Here is a 15,872-nt window from a genome sequence, read left to right as displayed (position 1 = left end):
AAACTGACATCCTATGCAGGAAGAGAGGGGGTGTACCCTTCAAGACTGCCCATAGGCATAGCAAGAAATTTTTTTCTGCCTAGTGTCCTACTCCTGTAGGGGGCAGTATAACCCTACTGATGTGGATCAGAGGACTGTGTCCGTCAAAGAACTTAAGAGAAAAGGATTTTATGGTAAGTCAAAAATCTATTTTTTTCCCACAAATAGAGCTTTTGGTGGTAATTGATCACATCTGCGGGTTTTATTTCTTGCGCTATAAACAAAAAAAGAGCGAGAATTATTTTTTACTTTCTGCTATAAAACATTACCAATAAAAAAACTTTAAAATCAATTTTTTTTCATCAATTTAGGCTAATATGTATTCTGCTACATATTTTTTGTAAAAAAATCCCAATAAGTGTATATTAATTGGTTTGCGCACAAGTTATCGCATCTACAAACTAGGAGAAAGATTTGTCATTTTTATTTATTTATTTTTTTACTAGTAATGGCGGCGATCAATGATTTTTAGCGGGACTGTGACATTGCAGCGGACAGATCGGACACCTAACTGACACTTTTGAGGTTTACCAGTGACAACACTACAGTAATCCGTGCTAAAAATATGCACTGTTACTGTACTAATGACACTTGCAGGGAAGGGTTTAACACCAGGGGGATCAAAGGGTTAAATATGAGCCTTGGGGATGCTTTCTAACTAAATAAGAGGAACACAGGATCCATGTGTTCAACACTGACAGAACAGCAGTCTGCCGTGTGTACATCAGCAGACCGCCGTTCTGTCTCCATGGGGAGTGATTGCGGGTGCCCGGCGGACAGACCCGCTGATTGGCTCCCCCTCTAGCTAATTGGCGCGTGCGTGCCCCCACTGTCTGCTACACAAAGCGATGTACAGGTACGTTGTTTTGTGTAACAGAGCTGAGCTGCCGTAGTAAAACTACGGCAGCTGGTTGGCAAGTGGTTAAAGGATTCTTACCTGCTTACACAGAGCTGTACATTGAATATGAACAAGTTTAGCATCTGCCAAGATAAATGAACTCCTGTGCTTGAGTGGGAGTTACGTCATCTAGGCCCAGTCAATCAAGATTGTTGCTGCAGGTTAGGGAGCTTGTGGACGCCGCATCACTGGAGTAGAGGTGAGTATAGTTCATCTTTATTGAGAAATCCTCATCACAGATCATGGCAGATTACTGTAATATGAATCTACTTCACCTGCACAAAAATCAAATGTCTTTAGAAAATGAATAATATGAGCACTATCGTACATGTAGTGTATTTTTTAACTCTTGCTCATGTTTGTATCTATTTAAGTGCTGTGGCTCCCCTTTGGATCTCAGTTCTGTGTCTTTAGAAGGCATTGCAGTCATTAACATTCCAAGCATGCATGGTGGCTCCAATCTGTGGGGAGAGACAAGGAAACCTTTGGGAGAACCTCGAAATGCTTCATGTCAGAACTTACCAGAGGCCATCACTGATCCTGAGGCCTTAAAGTCATGTGTTCAAGGTGAGACCGAGGGCTAAAATTTTGTCAAAGATACAGTACTTATCAGAGAACTATATTACTGTGTCTAGCCAAGGCTAGGATAATTATGTTGGTCTCTCTAATTTTGATCTTACGAAGATGGTATCCAGTTGAAAGAATCTGTTACAACATTTCCTTCAGTGGTCATGACTTGGCAAGACTGCTTGAAAAGGTCAAAAGGATACCATTTTTTTAAATTGGTGCTCCTCATTTAAAATCGGTAAAATGTGGGTGGATTAAAAAGAAGTCTCTCATGAGAGAAAAGTAGAATTTTATGCTAAACCTCTTCTATCGATCTTCAGTCCATTATGAGGCAGTGTTAATTTTGTCAAGGAAAATATTTTCTTCAATAAAATTAACACTATTATAGTCGACTAAAATATGACTCAAAATACAATCCACATTACTAAAATACAACTAAAACTAAAACAATTCAGATGACTTAAATACAACTAAAACAGGTAAATAATTAGCGCAAACAACGAAAGTTAATGAATTCGTATTGCAAGCTTAACACTAAGCTGGGGGCATTACTAAGCCCAGAACAGATAAAAAAAAAAACAGTGCAGCGCAATATATAAGTCTGTAGTGCATCAAACATAAACAGCAATGAGGCCCAAAAGTCCCTTGGTGAACAAGTAAAGTCCAATCCTCTTCAGGTGAAAATCCCTTCACCCATAAGCAATCCTATGCACTTACCTTACTGTAAGACTCCTGTGTTACCAGAAATAGCAGTCCACTGGGCACTGTTTCTCTCTCTCCCGTTCTGCTTCAGTGCCTCCTGCTCCGCTGTCCTGTGTCTCCCGCCCAGTGTGCCCTAATAAAGCACCATTGGTCCTTATATACAGGGGATTGCCTTTCATTAGGCTGTGGGTTGGGGGAGCGCTGATGATCTTCTTCCACATTTATCCTCGACATCCTATTCTAGTGCAATCAAAGTGTGTTTGACCTGCTGGTAACAAAGGGGTCTTACAGTAAGGTGAGCGCATAGGATTGCTTATGGGTGAAGGGATTGTCACCACAATTGGATTGGTTTCTCACATCCTCTTTCTCACCTGTTATTGGACTTTACTTATTCACCAAGGGACTTTTAGGCCTCATTGCTGTTTATGTTTGATGCACTACAGACTTATTATATATTGCGCTGCACTGTCTTTTTTTAAATGCAACTAAACCTAAAATTAAATTGTAGTCAAAAGACTTTAATTAAAACTAAATCAAAATTTGACATTAAAATTAACACTGCAGTACCACAATAAGTACAATAATTAGGGGGAATCTACTAAGCTGCTGAAAAAAATTAAGAAAAATACTTTTTCTATTTTTTTTCCCTAATATTTAATGTTGGTAATATATTCAAGTAATATGTGCAATGGCATTACAGCCATTGGAGGTTACAGTTTTTTTTATTTTATTTTTTTATTTTTGCACTTCTGTTTGTCAAGCAAACATTTTTGTTTGTTTATTAAATTTGGTTTTATTTATAAAGACATTAAATATATATCACAACGGCTAAATCTGTGTCTGTAGTGCATGTGCAAACCTTAATATCATAAATAATAGCGTTATTAGATTTTTACTCCAAGAGTTTATAATCATTTTGTCAATTCTAGAGAAATGCTTAAATAATGCATTACAATTTAACTAAACACATTCCATTTTAGCCGACTAAAATGTACTGGAGATTTTAGTTGACTAAATACGACTAAAACAATTCAGATGAATAAAATATGATTAAAAATAAAATGGCATTTTAGTCAAAAGACTTTTGACTAAAACTAAATCAAAATTTGATGCCAAAATGAACACTGTTCTAGATTTCTTGGAGCTGCAACTTGAGTAAAACTGGAATTTGTTTCTGTACTTGGGTGGCTGTCATGTGTCCATTTAGACCAGAATAATACATTGTTGGTTTAGCATTTTCCTGCTTCTATTTCCACAGACCTTAGTGATAAGAGGCTAGAAGTGGTGGGTCTTGAGGGTGCCATGGAGATGGGACAAATTTACACTGGACTAAAAAGTGCAAGAAAACGACTGGCCAAATGCTCAGAGCTTACTATTCGGTGAGTATTTATTACTTAGACTCTATACTGTTCTAATCTATACAGTATATTACATATGTTTGTAAATCAGTATAACAATGGTGATAACACTGGCAGTCAGCCACTAGAGGATCCTTTTGTGTATTAATGGTAATCTATATACAGTGTATATATGTGCGTATATATATATATATATATATATATATATATATATACACACACAATAATCTCAGTTATTATCTGACAGGCATCATTGCTTGTTAAAGGGACTATATATTTTATTAATGATGGAATTTTCCCTGGTTAGTCCTGTAACTGCTGTTTTTCCACTGCTTCTCTTTTTTGTTCTAAGATTTTCAGTGTGGTGGGATTTCATACATTGAGGTTAGGTCCCAAAGGATTGCAATGTGCTGGGCATTATCCCTCTTTCCCTTTAAAGTAAACATGTCATGCGTAAAAAAAAACTCTAAAACTAACTAAAGCTTTTGGGTTTCTTAGCTATGCATCTGGTGTAAAGTTAGAAAAGTTCCCAGGCTCCTCCTACAGCTCTGTTCATATGATATATGTTAGAGCAATAGGAGGAACTTAAGAACTTTTCATACTTAATACTGGGTGCGCAATCAGAAGTGTGTGATACCAGTGCACCCCACCCCACACAGAACCTCACTGTTGTATTGTTAGAATGTTGTGAGCAATGTGACTCATGGCTGTACGTTGACCAGCATAGTGATTATGAGAATACTTTTTTTGTCATTATTTTAAAATGACATTTGCTACCTGGGGCTGCAGAGGATGCAGGTGTTATTGCTGGAACCCAGATCCCCCCCTAGCCCAGGCATTGAATCTTGGGATCCTGCTACAAAGTACTCAATAAGAATGCTCTGTAGTGCAAATACAATTCTATATTGTATATACAGAGAAAGTACTCTAATATCACCTGTGACATCAGCAGTACTGCCTGCGAGCTACAGCAACCATCTTTAAGCAGGACAAAGCTAATTACCATGAGCAACAGGTCACTATTATAAGTAAAATGTCGCTGCAGGTCTGCATGTGGAGTCTAGGTCATATCTCACCTGATCTAAGGCATATCACCTATGAAAAAAGTGTAAAATTAAACAAAATAGCGTGGGCAAATTGTTTTTTTTTTACCAAGTTATTTTATCTCAAGTGTTATTGAACAATACCTGATGATCCTGCTAGAAATGCAGCCTGCTCCTAAATTCCTGTAATTGGGTGACAACATTGCCACTGCCTTTTACTCAAAAGGTTTTGTCAATTATATTTGTGGTAATCAGAGGCGTAACTAGAACTTTCAGGGCCCTGGTGCAAGAAACCATGAAGGCCCCCCCCTGACCCTCCCCCCCCCCTTTAAGTCTAGCCCTGGGCTTCAAGTTCTGGGAGGGGGTCCATGGACATCCCCCCAGAACCCTGCATCCAGCGCGCTCTGTGACTGCTGATCACAGATCAGTGGCCCTTTACCATGTGATCAGCTTTATCACAAGTAAACAGGCTTGCTGGTTATTGGCTGTCATCTCCTCCAACGATGTGTCTGTGTGAGAAAAGGAGAGCTGTTAACCAGCAGGACTGTTACTACATTGTTTACACTGATAATCTGGGCACTGATTATCAGTGCATCCCTATAAGTGCTGGCTATCAGTGCCCCCTATCAGTGCTCATCAGTTCTGCCTATCAGTGCCTCTTTTCAGTGCTTATCAATGCCGCCTGTTAGTGCTGCTTATCAGTGCTCATCAGTGACTCCTATTAGTTCCCATCAGTGCCGCCTATCAGTGCCTTCTCAGCAGGACTCTGAGCAGGCTGAGAGCATCTCTCTCATACAGCCCAGAGCCTGCACTAACAGTTCTCCCTCCGACCTCCCTCGTATAAATGGGAGAGGAGAGAGCTTATCTGCTCCTTCTTTTCCCGCCTCTCTCCTCCTGCGTATGCACTGCAGGAAGTGTTAAGCCCAGCAGCTGAATGATCAAAATTAACCACTTCGATTCATACTTCCCACCTTGCAAACAGGAGGAAAGGGATGGGAGAAGGAGCAGATGGGCTCTCTCCTCTACGATTCGTGCAAGGGAGGTGGGAGGGTGAACTGTCAGTGCAGCCTCTGGGCTATTTGAGAGGGACGTTCTCAGATCAGAGAGCCCTGTGGCCGGCAACCCCGCTGGGCCCCCCGACAGTTGCGGAGCTCCAGGGCCCGCTCACAATTGCGTCTTTTGTGACCCTGGAAAATCCACCACTGGTGGAAATCTCTCCCTTCCTAATAAAAACCTAGTCAATAGAAATGTTTGTCGCCAAATTAAAGTCCAATTTGTCTTAGTTATAGCTCAAAGTTATAAGGTAAGGAATTGACACATCTCCAGGCTGAAGTTATTAAATATGTTCTGGTGTAATTTTTCAGTGTCATCTTTTCCACATGCAAAATTTAAAAAAATCAATGACTAAAATTCCTCCTTTATGAAGAAGATTACATTATCATCATTTTATTCCTACTTATACTATACTAATTATACTTATACTATTCCTACAACATCTTTTAAAATTTGAACAAATACAGTATACAGATTAACTGGACTGACATTGCATAAAATATACTTTTTTTTCATGCAGAACCGCAAAGCCACTCCCAATGCAGATTGATGGGGAACCCTGGATGCAGCCTCCCTGCACGGTAATAAGGCATACCTGTTTTTAGAAAGCAAAGATTTTTCTACAGTTTCCCTTTTCTCTGAATTTCATGACTCTGGCATTATTATTTGATAAAGCAGTACTAAAAGCAACGATGATAGAATAGTAACCCAAACAAACCAGTCAGAACTGGTGTGGCCGCAGACAGAGAAATTAAAATTACCGGATTGCTTACGTTTTGCTTTTTGCGCCCTCTAGTCAAGGAATATGAAAAAATTCTCACGTTGCTCAGCATGTGATGCTGCCCTAATACAGACCCCGTAGAAGTAAAAATGTTATAACTGTAATAAAGGATGATTTCTGACAGGTGGAGAGCAATATGCAATTCACTTTTCTCTGTCGCTCATTGACAGACGCAGTCCTCTTGATTAATATCAAATCGGGTTATACTGCCCTCTACAGGAGTAGGACACTAGGCAGAAGTAAAACGTTCTGGCCACACCTTAGGGGCAGTCCCAGAGGGTATATCCTCTCTCTCCCTGCTACAGGATGTTAGTTTTTTTCTGTCTAGTTAGGAGTAAGGACCTAAGTTCCTTGCTGGGATCTTTGGTCCTGGCAAGATTTTTTAGAAAAACTTTTTTGTTAGGCAGCTTATTTCTCCAGTTGTTCCTGTGAGATCTTCAAGCAAGTATGCTGAAACTGGGCGACGGGTTGGATGTTGAGATCCAGTGGTCATCCCAGTCAGCCTACGAGCGCGTGCAGGCCCTAGCCCCGCGCTGGGTCGGCCGCGACATAGTCCCACTGGACGGGGACTGACCCTGCGAGTTAAACGTCTCGCCTGGACGCCGACGACCAGTTGGAAACTGAGTCACGGCGTCCGTATTGGTCGACAGCCCCCCCACCTCGGTGGAGAGGGGTTCTGTCAGGAGTTGGTGCCCGCCTGTTCCGGTATGGTGAGTAAAATGTTCCCCCTCTCCCCCTGACGGGTTTGTGGGTGGACGCGGGCCCCTCCCTGGGATGATCGGACCCTTATGATCCTGGATCCCCCCTCTATCCTATAACAGGTGTCACAGATCTCCCTCTTGAGGGTGATTTAGTGAATAAGAACCATCAGGCTTGGTTTGGGAGCTGACAATCGAATGCCTCTTTTGGCCGCAAGGTTCTGCAGGCCGCAATTTGAGGAGACCGTTGGTCTACCTCGAGGGTTTTTTTCGGTTGGATTTTCAGTTGAGTCTCATCCTTTGGATTGATGAGCCTTTAAGACTTCTAGTCGGCACCGGTTGGGCCTTCTGGATTTAAATTTTGATTTCTGTTATCCCACCCCTCATTTGTGGCACTGCTTTGGGACGTCCCGATTTGATATTAATCAAGAGGACTGCGTCTGTCAATGATTTGGTTTGTAAAATCTTACCATAAAATCCTTTTCTCTTAAGCTTATTGACAGACGCAGTACCCGCCCCTCTACTTTTGAGTTGGGTTGGGTTAAATTCTCTGACACTGCTTTGTGACATAACTAACATCCTGTAGCAGGGAGAGAGAGGATATACACTCTGGGACTGCCCCTAGAGGGTGTGGCCAGAACGTTTTCCTTCTGCCTAGTGTCCTACTCCTGTAGAGGGCAGTATAACCTGATTTGATATTAATCAAGAGGACTGCGTCTGTCAATGAGCTTAAGAGAAAAGGATTTTACGGTAAGATTTTACAAAAATCCATTTTTTTTTTTAGGCTGGCTCCACACCAATGCATTTGTGCTTGATGTGAATCTTTGAAGACCTCTTGAACATGCACTGTTATTTGTTGAAAGTGCATATAACATGACTTCTGTGGGCCTCTCAACACATTGATGTGCTAAAAAAAATGATTATAATAATACAGGAACAGAAGAAATGGCCCACGGGACTTTTATAGAGACACATACAAAATGTTAAAAAATACAAGTTTATTGCACATCATAATATACATTTCAAAATCCTATAATGACAACATGGTAAATTCATCAATGTAAACAACATAATAAAAATTAAATTCATAATATGTACAACTTCATATATAAATAACAGTTTTTGCTCTATAGATCTCGTTATGCATCATATCATGTAAGAACAACAGTCTGTGCTGCATGGACCTAACACGTTTCACAAACTCTTAGATTCGCTTTATCAGGAGAAGCACAGATGAATATAAATGATAACGCAATTCGGATTGTAGCAAATGACCAAATGAGGGTCTGTAGCATCCAAGCGGTCATTCCATCAATTAAAATTATTGATAAGGGTGACTTGGAAGTCCCCCCAAAAAAAGAGAGTTGCATATATCTCCCCCCCCAGGAGTTGGGGAGTCACAGGTGTATTACCAGCATCCCCTGGGATTCCCAGGGAGATGTCATGGTCTGACAAGATTGAGCTTCCGGCTTGTCATCCCTGCTCAATTTTGTCAGACCGTGACATCTCTCCCGGACTCCAAGGGGACGCTGGTAATACACCTGTGACTGGACCTTCCTCCTCTCCCCAACTCCTGGGGGGGAAGATATATGCACCCCTCTTTTTTGGGGGGACTTCCCTGTCACCCTTATTGATAATTTTCACTGATGGGATGACCGTTTTGATGCTACAGACCCTTGTTTGGTCATTTGCTACAATCCGAATTGCTGTATCATTTATATACATCTGTGCTTCTCCTGATGAAGCAAATCTAAGAGTTTGCGAAACGTGTTGAGGTCCATGCAGCACAGACTGTTGTTCTTACATGATATGATGCATAATGAGATCTATACAGCAAAAACTGTTATTTATATATATGAAGCTGTATATATTATGAATTTGTGTTTTATTATGTTGTTTACATTGATGAATTTACCATGTTGTCATTGTTGGATTTTAAATTGTATATTATGATTTGCAATAAACCTGTATTTTTTTTTTTTTTTGGTATGTGTCACTTTAAAAGTCCCGTGGGCCATTTCCTCTGCTTTTGTATACAAATTTGGGACTAAAGCCCCGTACACACGTAGGTCGGCCGTAAATATTTGGCCGACAACCGATCGGCCGATTGTAGGCTTGTTAGTATGATGCTTCCGACAGCCGACAGCGCATTTTCGGCCAAACAGAATCGGGTGTGCAGGCATTAAAATTTTTGTTGGCCAACACCAGAACGGCCAATTGTTCGCCAGTCAGTACAGAATTCGACCGACAAACAGCCGATTAGCAAGACTGGGCATGCTCAGAGAAGAAAAAACACATAGAAAGTTAACCATCACATGACATCACTTCTGCAGTCGGCTGTTGTTGGCCGACAAAATTCATGTGCAGTCTTTTGCAGTTTTCAGCCGACAGGACAGCACCGGACAAAAGACGGCCCATCGTTCGGCCGACATTCGGTACGTGTGTACGGGGCTTAAGACTCCTACATATTCCACATATATCAGCGCTTTCTCCTTGTATATAATAATACAGGATTCATATAGCGCCAACAGTTTATGCAGTGCTTTACAATGTAGAGGGACAGTACAATTACAATACTGTTCAACACAGAAAGAATAGGAGGGCCCTGTTTATGAAGCTTACAATCTAAAAGTTAAAAAAAACTTTAAGAACTTTTTTCTATAATGCAAATTAATGCAAGCCATAAAATGTGAACTATCCCCATTGAAAACAGTAGCCACCCTGTGTACAAATGTTGACTTGCAAAAAAATGCGTAAGTGTGCAGGAACCCTGAACATTGCTTATTTGAATGATCATTATATTCTGTTTTCCAGATTAAAATCACACACAAGAATCAGGCTCCAATGATGCTGGCACCACCACCACGCTCTTCAAGCTTTTTCTCTCTTAAATAATATCCAGGGTGGACATTCCATATCTTAATGACGATGACTCCTTTGCCATCAGAAGTCAATGGACTATCAGCATAACCCAATCCCTTCCTATTTCTCTTGCTCTAACTGTGCTGCTGCCTCAGCCCATATACAGAAAACCCCATTGCCATCTGCAGTGCTTTACAGTAGCTTGGGTAACAGCTGGGCTGTCACTTATTTTAGAACACGTGTCCAATATATAAGCAGAGTGCCAGTTTCCTGTTCTATGAAAGCCTTATATGCGGTTATATAATATTGACAATAGAATATATGTTATCCTTAGAGACCTGTAAAATATTCTCTCTGCACACGTATGCTTTGCTCTTAAAACCTGTTGTACAGATAATCGTGTTACTATAGCGCCTATAGTAATAGAAGAGTATATTTTCCATTTTTTATTTCATTTTGTGCCACTTCCGCTGCCAAAAAAGTCCTTTTGGATTGTAATTCTTATGTTTACAGAATCCAGCATTTTTAGACTAGTGTTAGAAAAGAAGACTGGATTAGCACAAAAGACTTGTCTATAATAGAGAATGCTCAGAATATTACAGCCTGACCCCCTTTCACTTTTGAAGAGAAGACCTAATCTGAGGCTACCAAATCATGCTTTTGTTTAAGGGTGGGTGGGGGGGGGGGCTGCCTGCAGCTGTACAGGATGGTACACAAGTTGCTTTGCCCTATGTTCCATAGGTGCAGTATACAGTACAACAGCGCATGCAGAACATGACTTCTGACCTTCTTTTGCAGTTAACATGGGTACGAACCACATAGGAGATCGGATCACACTGCACTGTTTTTATTTATGTATTTTGTTTATTTTTTTTTAACTTATGAAGCATATACTGGGAATGATTACAAACAGTGGCTATGATTACTCTGATTTAGGGTCTAATTTAAATAAATGAATAAAATCTTTGCGGTTATTAGTCAGTGCTTCCCAAGTGAATCCCCACAGAATGTGTTTGTCTGTTATTATCTTACCTCCTAACTGAAAAGGGTTTCCATGAACCTGAAAGACCTGAATGATGGATGATGTCATTGCTGAAATGTATACTAAAGGAGCAGGATGTGCCACGTGATGCCTGTTCCAGTGGCTCGCTAGTTATTGAAGTCAGGTTCAGGATGACAGATTTGGAGCCTGCACCTTTTAAAGCTACACACAATGTTAACAGGCGCTTGATCACATATCGAACCAAAAGTCCATGGAGTTAAAAGTCATTAATGGCACAGGGGGAGAAAAAGTCCACCATGTAGGGCAGCCATCCAGAAACCAAAAGCCAGGGGTTCCACAGGGCTAAAACAAAGACAGACAGAGGCGCCTCTAAGTGTAGACTTTATGCAACAGGTTTAATGAATAAAATTATGCACTCACGTTAGTAAGATACTTGCCGTGAAGAAGGAGCGCGGCTGCCCTCCCCCAGGCAGCAAGCACACTCGGAAAGGCGTCGCATGCAGATGACATCATCCAGGTTCGACTATCCACCAAGCCTCGCTGTCAAGCAAATACACTAAGCCTACTTCCTGGTTCTAACCTTGCCGTACAAGCCGGCCACGGCGAAAGAATTTCGGCTCCAGCAGGACGGATGTGTCCATGACCGGATGATGTACACTTCTCCACACTGGAACCTTGTTTTATGGGCATGAATATATGCTCACTAACGTGAGTGCATAATTTTATTCATTAAACCTGTTGCATAAAGTCTACTATTAGAGGCACCTTTTAAAGCTAGTCTACTCGAATGGGGAAAGGTTATAATCTCTGTTAAGTTGTTTGCTGTCTGTGCCTCCGTTGCACAGATTTGTTCCTCATTTCTCTATACAGTGACTCTAGTCACTGGGAAAGGAGTGAGGTCACACACTGACATACAGTAGATGCAGTAGAACCAGAGAGACTCTCTAACCATTAGCTGCAGTGTTTGTTTCTTTTTTTTTTTGCTGACTTTGTTCCTGATCGGAAAATATTCTCTAATTTCCTGTCCTACAGTGGGTATAGAAAATAATCACCCCTCTTTAACCACTTCTGGACCGGAAGATTTGCCCCCTTAATGACCAGGCCATATTTTGCGATTTGGCACTGCGTTACTTTAACAGACAATTGCGCAGTCGTGTGACACTGTACCCAAATAAAATTGATGTCCTTTGTCCCACAAATAGAGCTTTCTTTTGGTGGTATTTGATCACCTGTGCGATTCTTATTTTTTGCGCTATAAACAAAAAAAGAGCGACAATTCTGAAAAAAAAAAAACAATATTTTTCACAGTCTGCTATATAACATTCCCAAAAAAAAGAATTTAAAAATCAAAATGTTTTAACATTTTAGGCCAATTTGTTTTCTGCTACATATTTTTGGTAAAAAAAAATCTCAATAAGCGTATTTTGATTGGTTTGCGCAAATGTTATCGCGTCTACTAACTACGGGAAAGATTTGTCATTTTTATTGTTTTTTTTTTTTTACTAGTAATGGCGGCGATCTGCGATTTTTTTTTTTTTTGCGGGACTGCGACATTGGGGCAGACAGATCGGACCCCTGACTGACATTTTTGGCCCTTTTGGGGGGACCAGCGATATTACTACAGTAATCAGTGCTAAAAATATGCACTGTTACTGTAATAATGACACTGGCAGGGAAGGGGTTAACCCAGTAGGTGATCAAAGGGTTAAATGTGTACCTAAGGGCATGTTTCTAACTGTGGGGGGCAGGGCTTGTGAAATGATCACATAGACCTGTGTTCCTATATAGCAGGATCGCAGGCGCTCTGTGATCATTCCAGGGAGAACGGTCAGCTGTGTTTACAACAGCTGCCCGTCCTTCTCTCTCAGCTGGGAATGATCGTGGGTGTCAGGTGGCAATCGGAGCCGCCTGCCCCGTGCATCGGCATCCCCGCTGCCGAGCGGGGGTGTCCCTAGCTGCAGACGCGCGACCGACGTATACCTACGTCGATTCATGCAGGAGGGCTGCCCTGCCGCAGTAAAACTGCGGCGGGCGGTCGGGAAGTGGTTAAAGTAATCACATTTTGTTATTTTGCAGCCTAAAATGAAGAAAGACACAGTTTTGTTGAATCCAGCTGTATTTATTCAGTGCAACTTATAACATCCAAGTGAAATATATAACACCAACATGTCAGAAAAAAAATTCAAAAATAGAATCATTGAGTTGGAATAAGAATCACCACCTTGTGTCATTATTTTGTTGAACCACCTTTTGCTTTAATTACAGCCTTTAGTCTGTTGGGATATATCTCTACTAATGTTACACATCTAGAATTTGCAGTATTTGCCCACTCTTCTTTGCAGAACTGCTCAAGTTCAGTTAAATTTGATAGTGACTATTTGTGTCTGTTTGTGGATTGCAGTCTTGAAGTTATTACACAGATTTTTTATTTTTTTTTTTTAATTCTGTTTATTGAAAATTTTGAACAAAAAAAAGACACAAACAGAGCGCCAAACGGGACATACCCCGGCGCAAAACAACTTAAACATCTACATACTACTAAACACATACAGGCCTCAAGGCAATCTCAGCCCCAAAAAAAAGAAAAGAGGGCTGAGAGCCCCGGAAGTTGCACCCTCACCTAAAGTCAGGATAAAGAAAATTGCAGCACATAAGTAATCAGAACATTAAACCCAGTCTCCCACCACCCAGGACCCACAAGTCATCACAGCATCCCTTAACATCAGACACAAACTGGTCATCACCACATGCAAGGCCCACCACCCACCACAAGAACCAGGGGGCTAATTCTGTGTATCAGTTGTTAGAGAGGAGTTCACCCATAATTGCCACACTTTTTCAAACTTTCGAGGACATCCTCTGGACACGTAGGCTGTTTTATATAAAGGCACCACAGCGTTCACCAGTCCCTTCCAGAAACCCAACGTGGGAGGGAGTACTGATTTCCACTTCAGTACTATTGCCTTCTGGGCGTAAAACAATACAATGCCCACCAAGGTGCGCACCGCCCTGGGAGCCTGCATGATTCCCACCAATCCCAGGAGGCAGACAAGAACGGCAGCGGAACCGCTCTCTTAACAAGAGCAGACACAAAGCCTGTTACCTCCCGCCAGAAGCCACCCACCACCGGGCACTCCTAGAAAATATGGGAGAACCCCGCAGAATCACTGGGGCACCTCCAGCAGGAGGACGGGACCGCCGGGAACATACGTGCAGCCGCACAGGGGTCAGATAAATTCTGTGTAATATCTTAAATTGAATCAGCCTATCTCTGGTAGCAATCAGATCCCCGAAGGGACCGTCCCAGATCTCTTCCCAATCTCTTCCCAATCCTCCTCATCTAACCCCCCTCCCTCCGCATCCCATGTTGCACGCAGCCCATCAAGACCAGTCTGGATGGAAAGATGGAGCATCTTGTACGCGGAGGAGAGGGGTTTTTCCAGGTTGTCATCACGTAACAGAATCTCTAAATTGTCTCGCTCAAGACCCGCTATGGGTCGTCTAAACTGGGTATTAAAGGCATGGCGGAGTTGTAAATAACGAAAGAAGGAGTTAGGTAGTTGGAATTTACTTTTTAGCCTATCAAAACGTAGACAGGGTCGCCCCCTCACATATGTCTGGCATCGATTTCACTCCCCTGCCCACCCACAAAGCGGGATCCCGGGATAGAGCGAAACTCCGAAAGCTGAGGGTTAAACCATAATGGGGTTTCAGGTGACCAAAGCGCCCTTTTGTGATTATTCCACAGATTTTTAATGGGGTTTAAGTCTGGGCACTTATTTGGCCATGCAAGGACATTTACCTTTTTCTCCTTCAACAATTGTCTGGTCATTTTTGGGTCATAAATTTGTCATGTTCGTTTTATCTGATTTATAATTTTGATTATATGAAATAAAAAAATGTTTTTAGACATACTGTTCTATTTTGTCTCTAAGCACCTAAAAAATCCCATTGAGCCTTCTGAAAAAAATGTTTACAAAATCTGGGATGTGGTGCATTTAGGAAAAACCTTGGATCTCTAGTGAATTTATTTAACATATTGTTTGGTGAGGCCAGTTAATTAAATTTTAGTCTCATTAGACCATAACACCTTTTTTCATGTGGCCTCAGAGACTTCAAGGTTCTTTTTGGTAGAGCTCAGTCGTGACTGCCTGTGGCCTTTCTTGAGGAGTGTCTTGCAACCCTCCCATACAAGCCACATTTGTGGAGAAATTGTAATGTTGTCACATGCACACAGAGTTGCTATAGTCCTCTTGGTAGCCTCTCTGATGAGTTTCCTCCTGGCTCCTTCATCTAGTTTGGAGCGACATCCTGATCCAGGGAGGGTCTGTGCTGTACCAAATACCTTTCACTTCTTAATAGACCTCAATGTGCTTCTAGGCATTGATAAAGCCTTTGAAATGTTTTTCTATCCATCTCCTGACTTGTGCCTGTTCCCACCCATAGTTTGCTTAAGTTGCACTATCAGGGACTGAAGTGCTCCAGGAAAGCTGTTTTCGTACTGAGCTAGTCACAATAATCACAGTTGAAAGTCAAATTCCTTTGTGTTCCATTAAGAAGATGATTGACTACACTGAGTTAAGTTTACCGGATTGAGTCTTTTTTAGGAGGGGGTCTCTTTGCAACTCGGTGATTCTGTTTTTTTTTTTTTTTAATTTGTTTCTGATTTGTTGGTGTTATACACTATAATGTCAAAAGTATTGGGACACCTGCCTTTACATAGGATTCAATATTGAGTTAGCCCACCCTTTACAGCTATAACAGCTTCAACTCTTCTGGGAAGGCTGTTCACAAGGTTTGGGAGTGTGTGTGTATGTGTGTGGGAATGTTTTACCATTCTTCCAGAAGTGCATTTGTGAGGTCAGGCA

General features: G+C 41.5%; 1 protein-coding gene across 1 annotated transcript in view; it reads left to right on the top strand.

Annotated features, from left to right (window-relative positions):
- The window catches only part of DGKA (diacylglycerol kinase alpha), a 117,461-nt gene extending 106,483 nt beyond the window's left edge, over window positions 1–10,978 (top strand). Inside the window, exons 21-24 of the mRNA XM_082245738.1 lie at window positions 1,312–1,504; window positions 3,465–3,585; window positions 6,181–6,241; window positions 9,954–10,978. Coding sequence (XP_082101864.1) covers window positions 1,312–1,504; window positions 3,465–3,585; window positions 6,181–6,241; window positions 9,954–10,034 — 456 coding nt within the window. The 3' untranslated portion in view covers window positions 10,035–10,978. The remainder of the gene's footprint in view (window positions 1–1,311; window positions 1,505–3,464; window positions 3,586–6,180; window positions 6,242–9,953) is intronic.
- The last annotated feature ends 4,894 nt before the right edge of the window (window positions 10,979–15,872 follow it).

Source organism: Pelophylax lessonae (assembly GCF_965119305.1).
Source record: "Pelophylax lessonae genome assembly, chromosome: 2".
In the NCBI taxonomy this organism is placed as follows: domain Eukaryota; kingdom Metazoa; phylum Chordata; class Amphibia; order Anura; family Ranidae; genus Pelophylax; species Pelophylax lessonae.
This window is presented reverse-complemented; position numbering and strand designations above follow the sequence as displayed.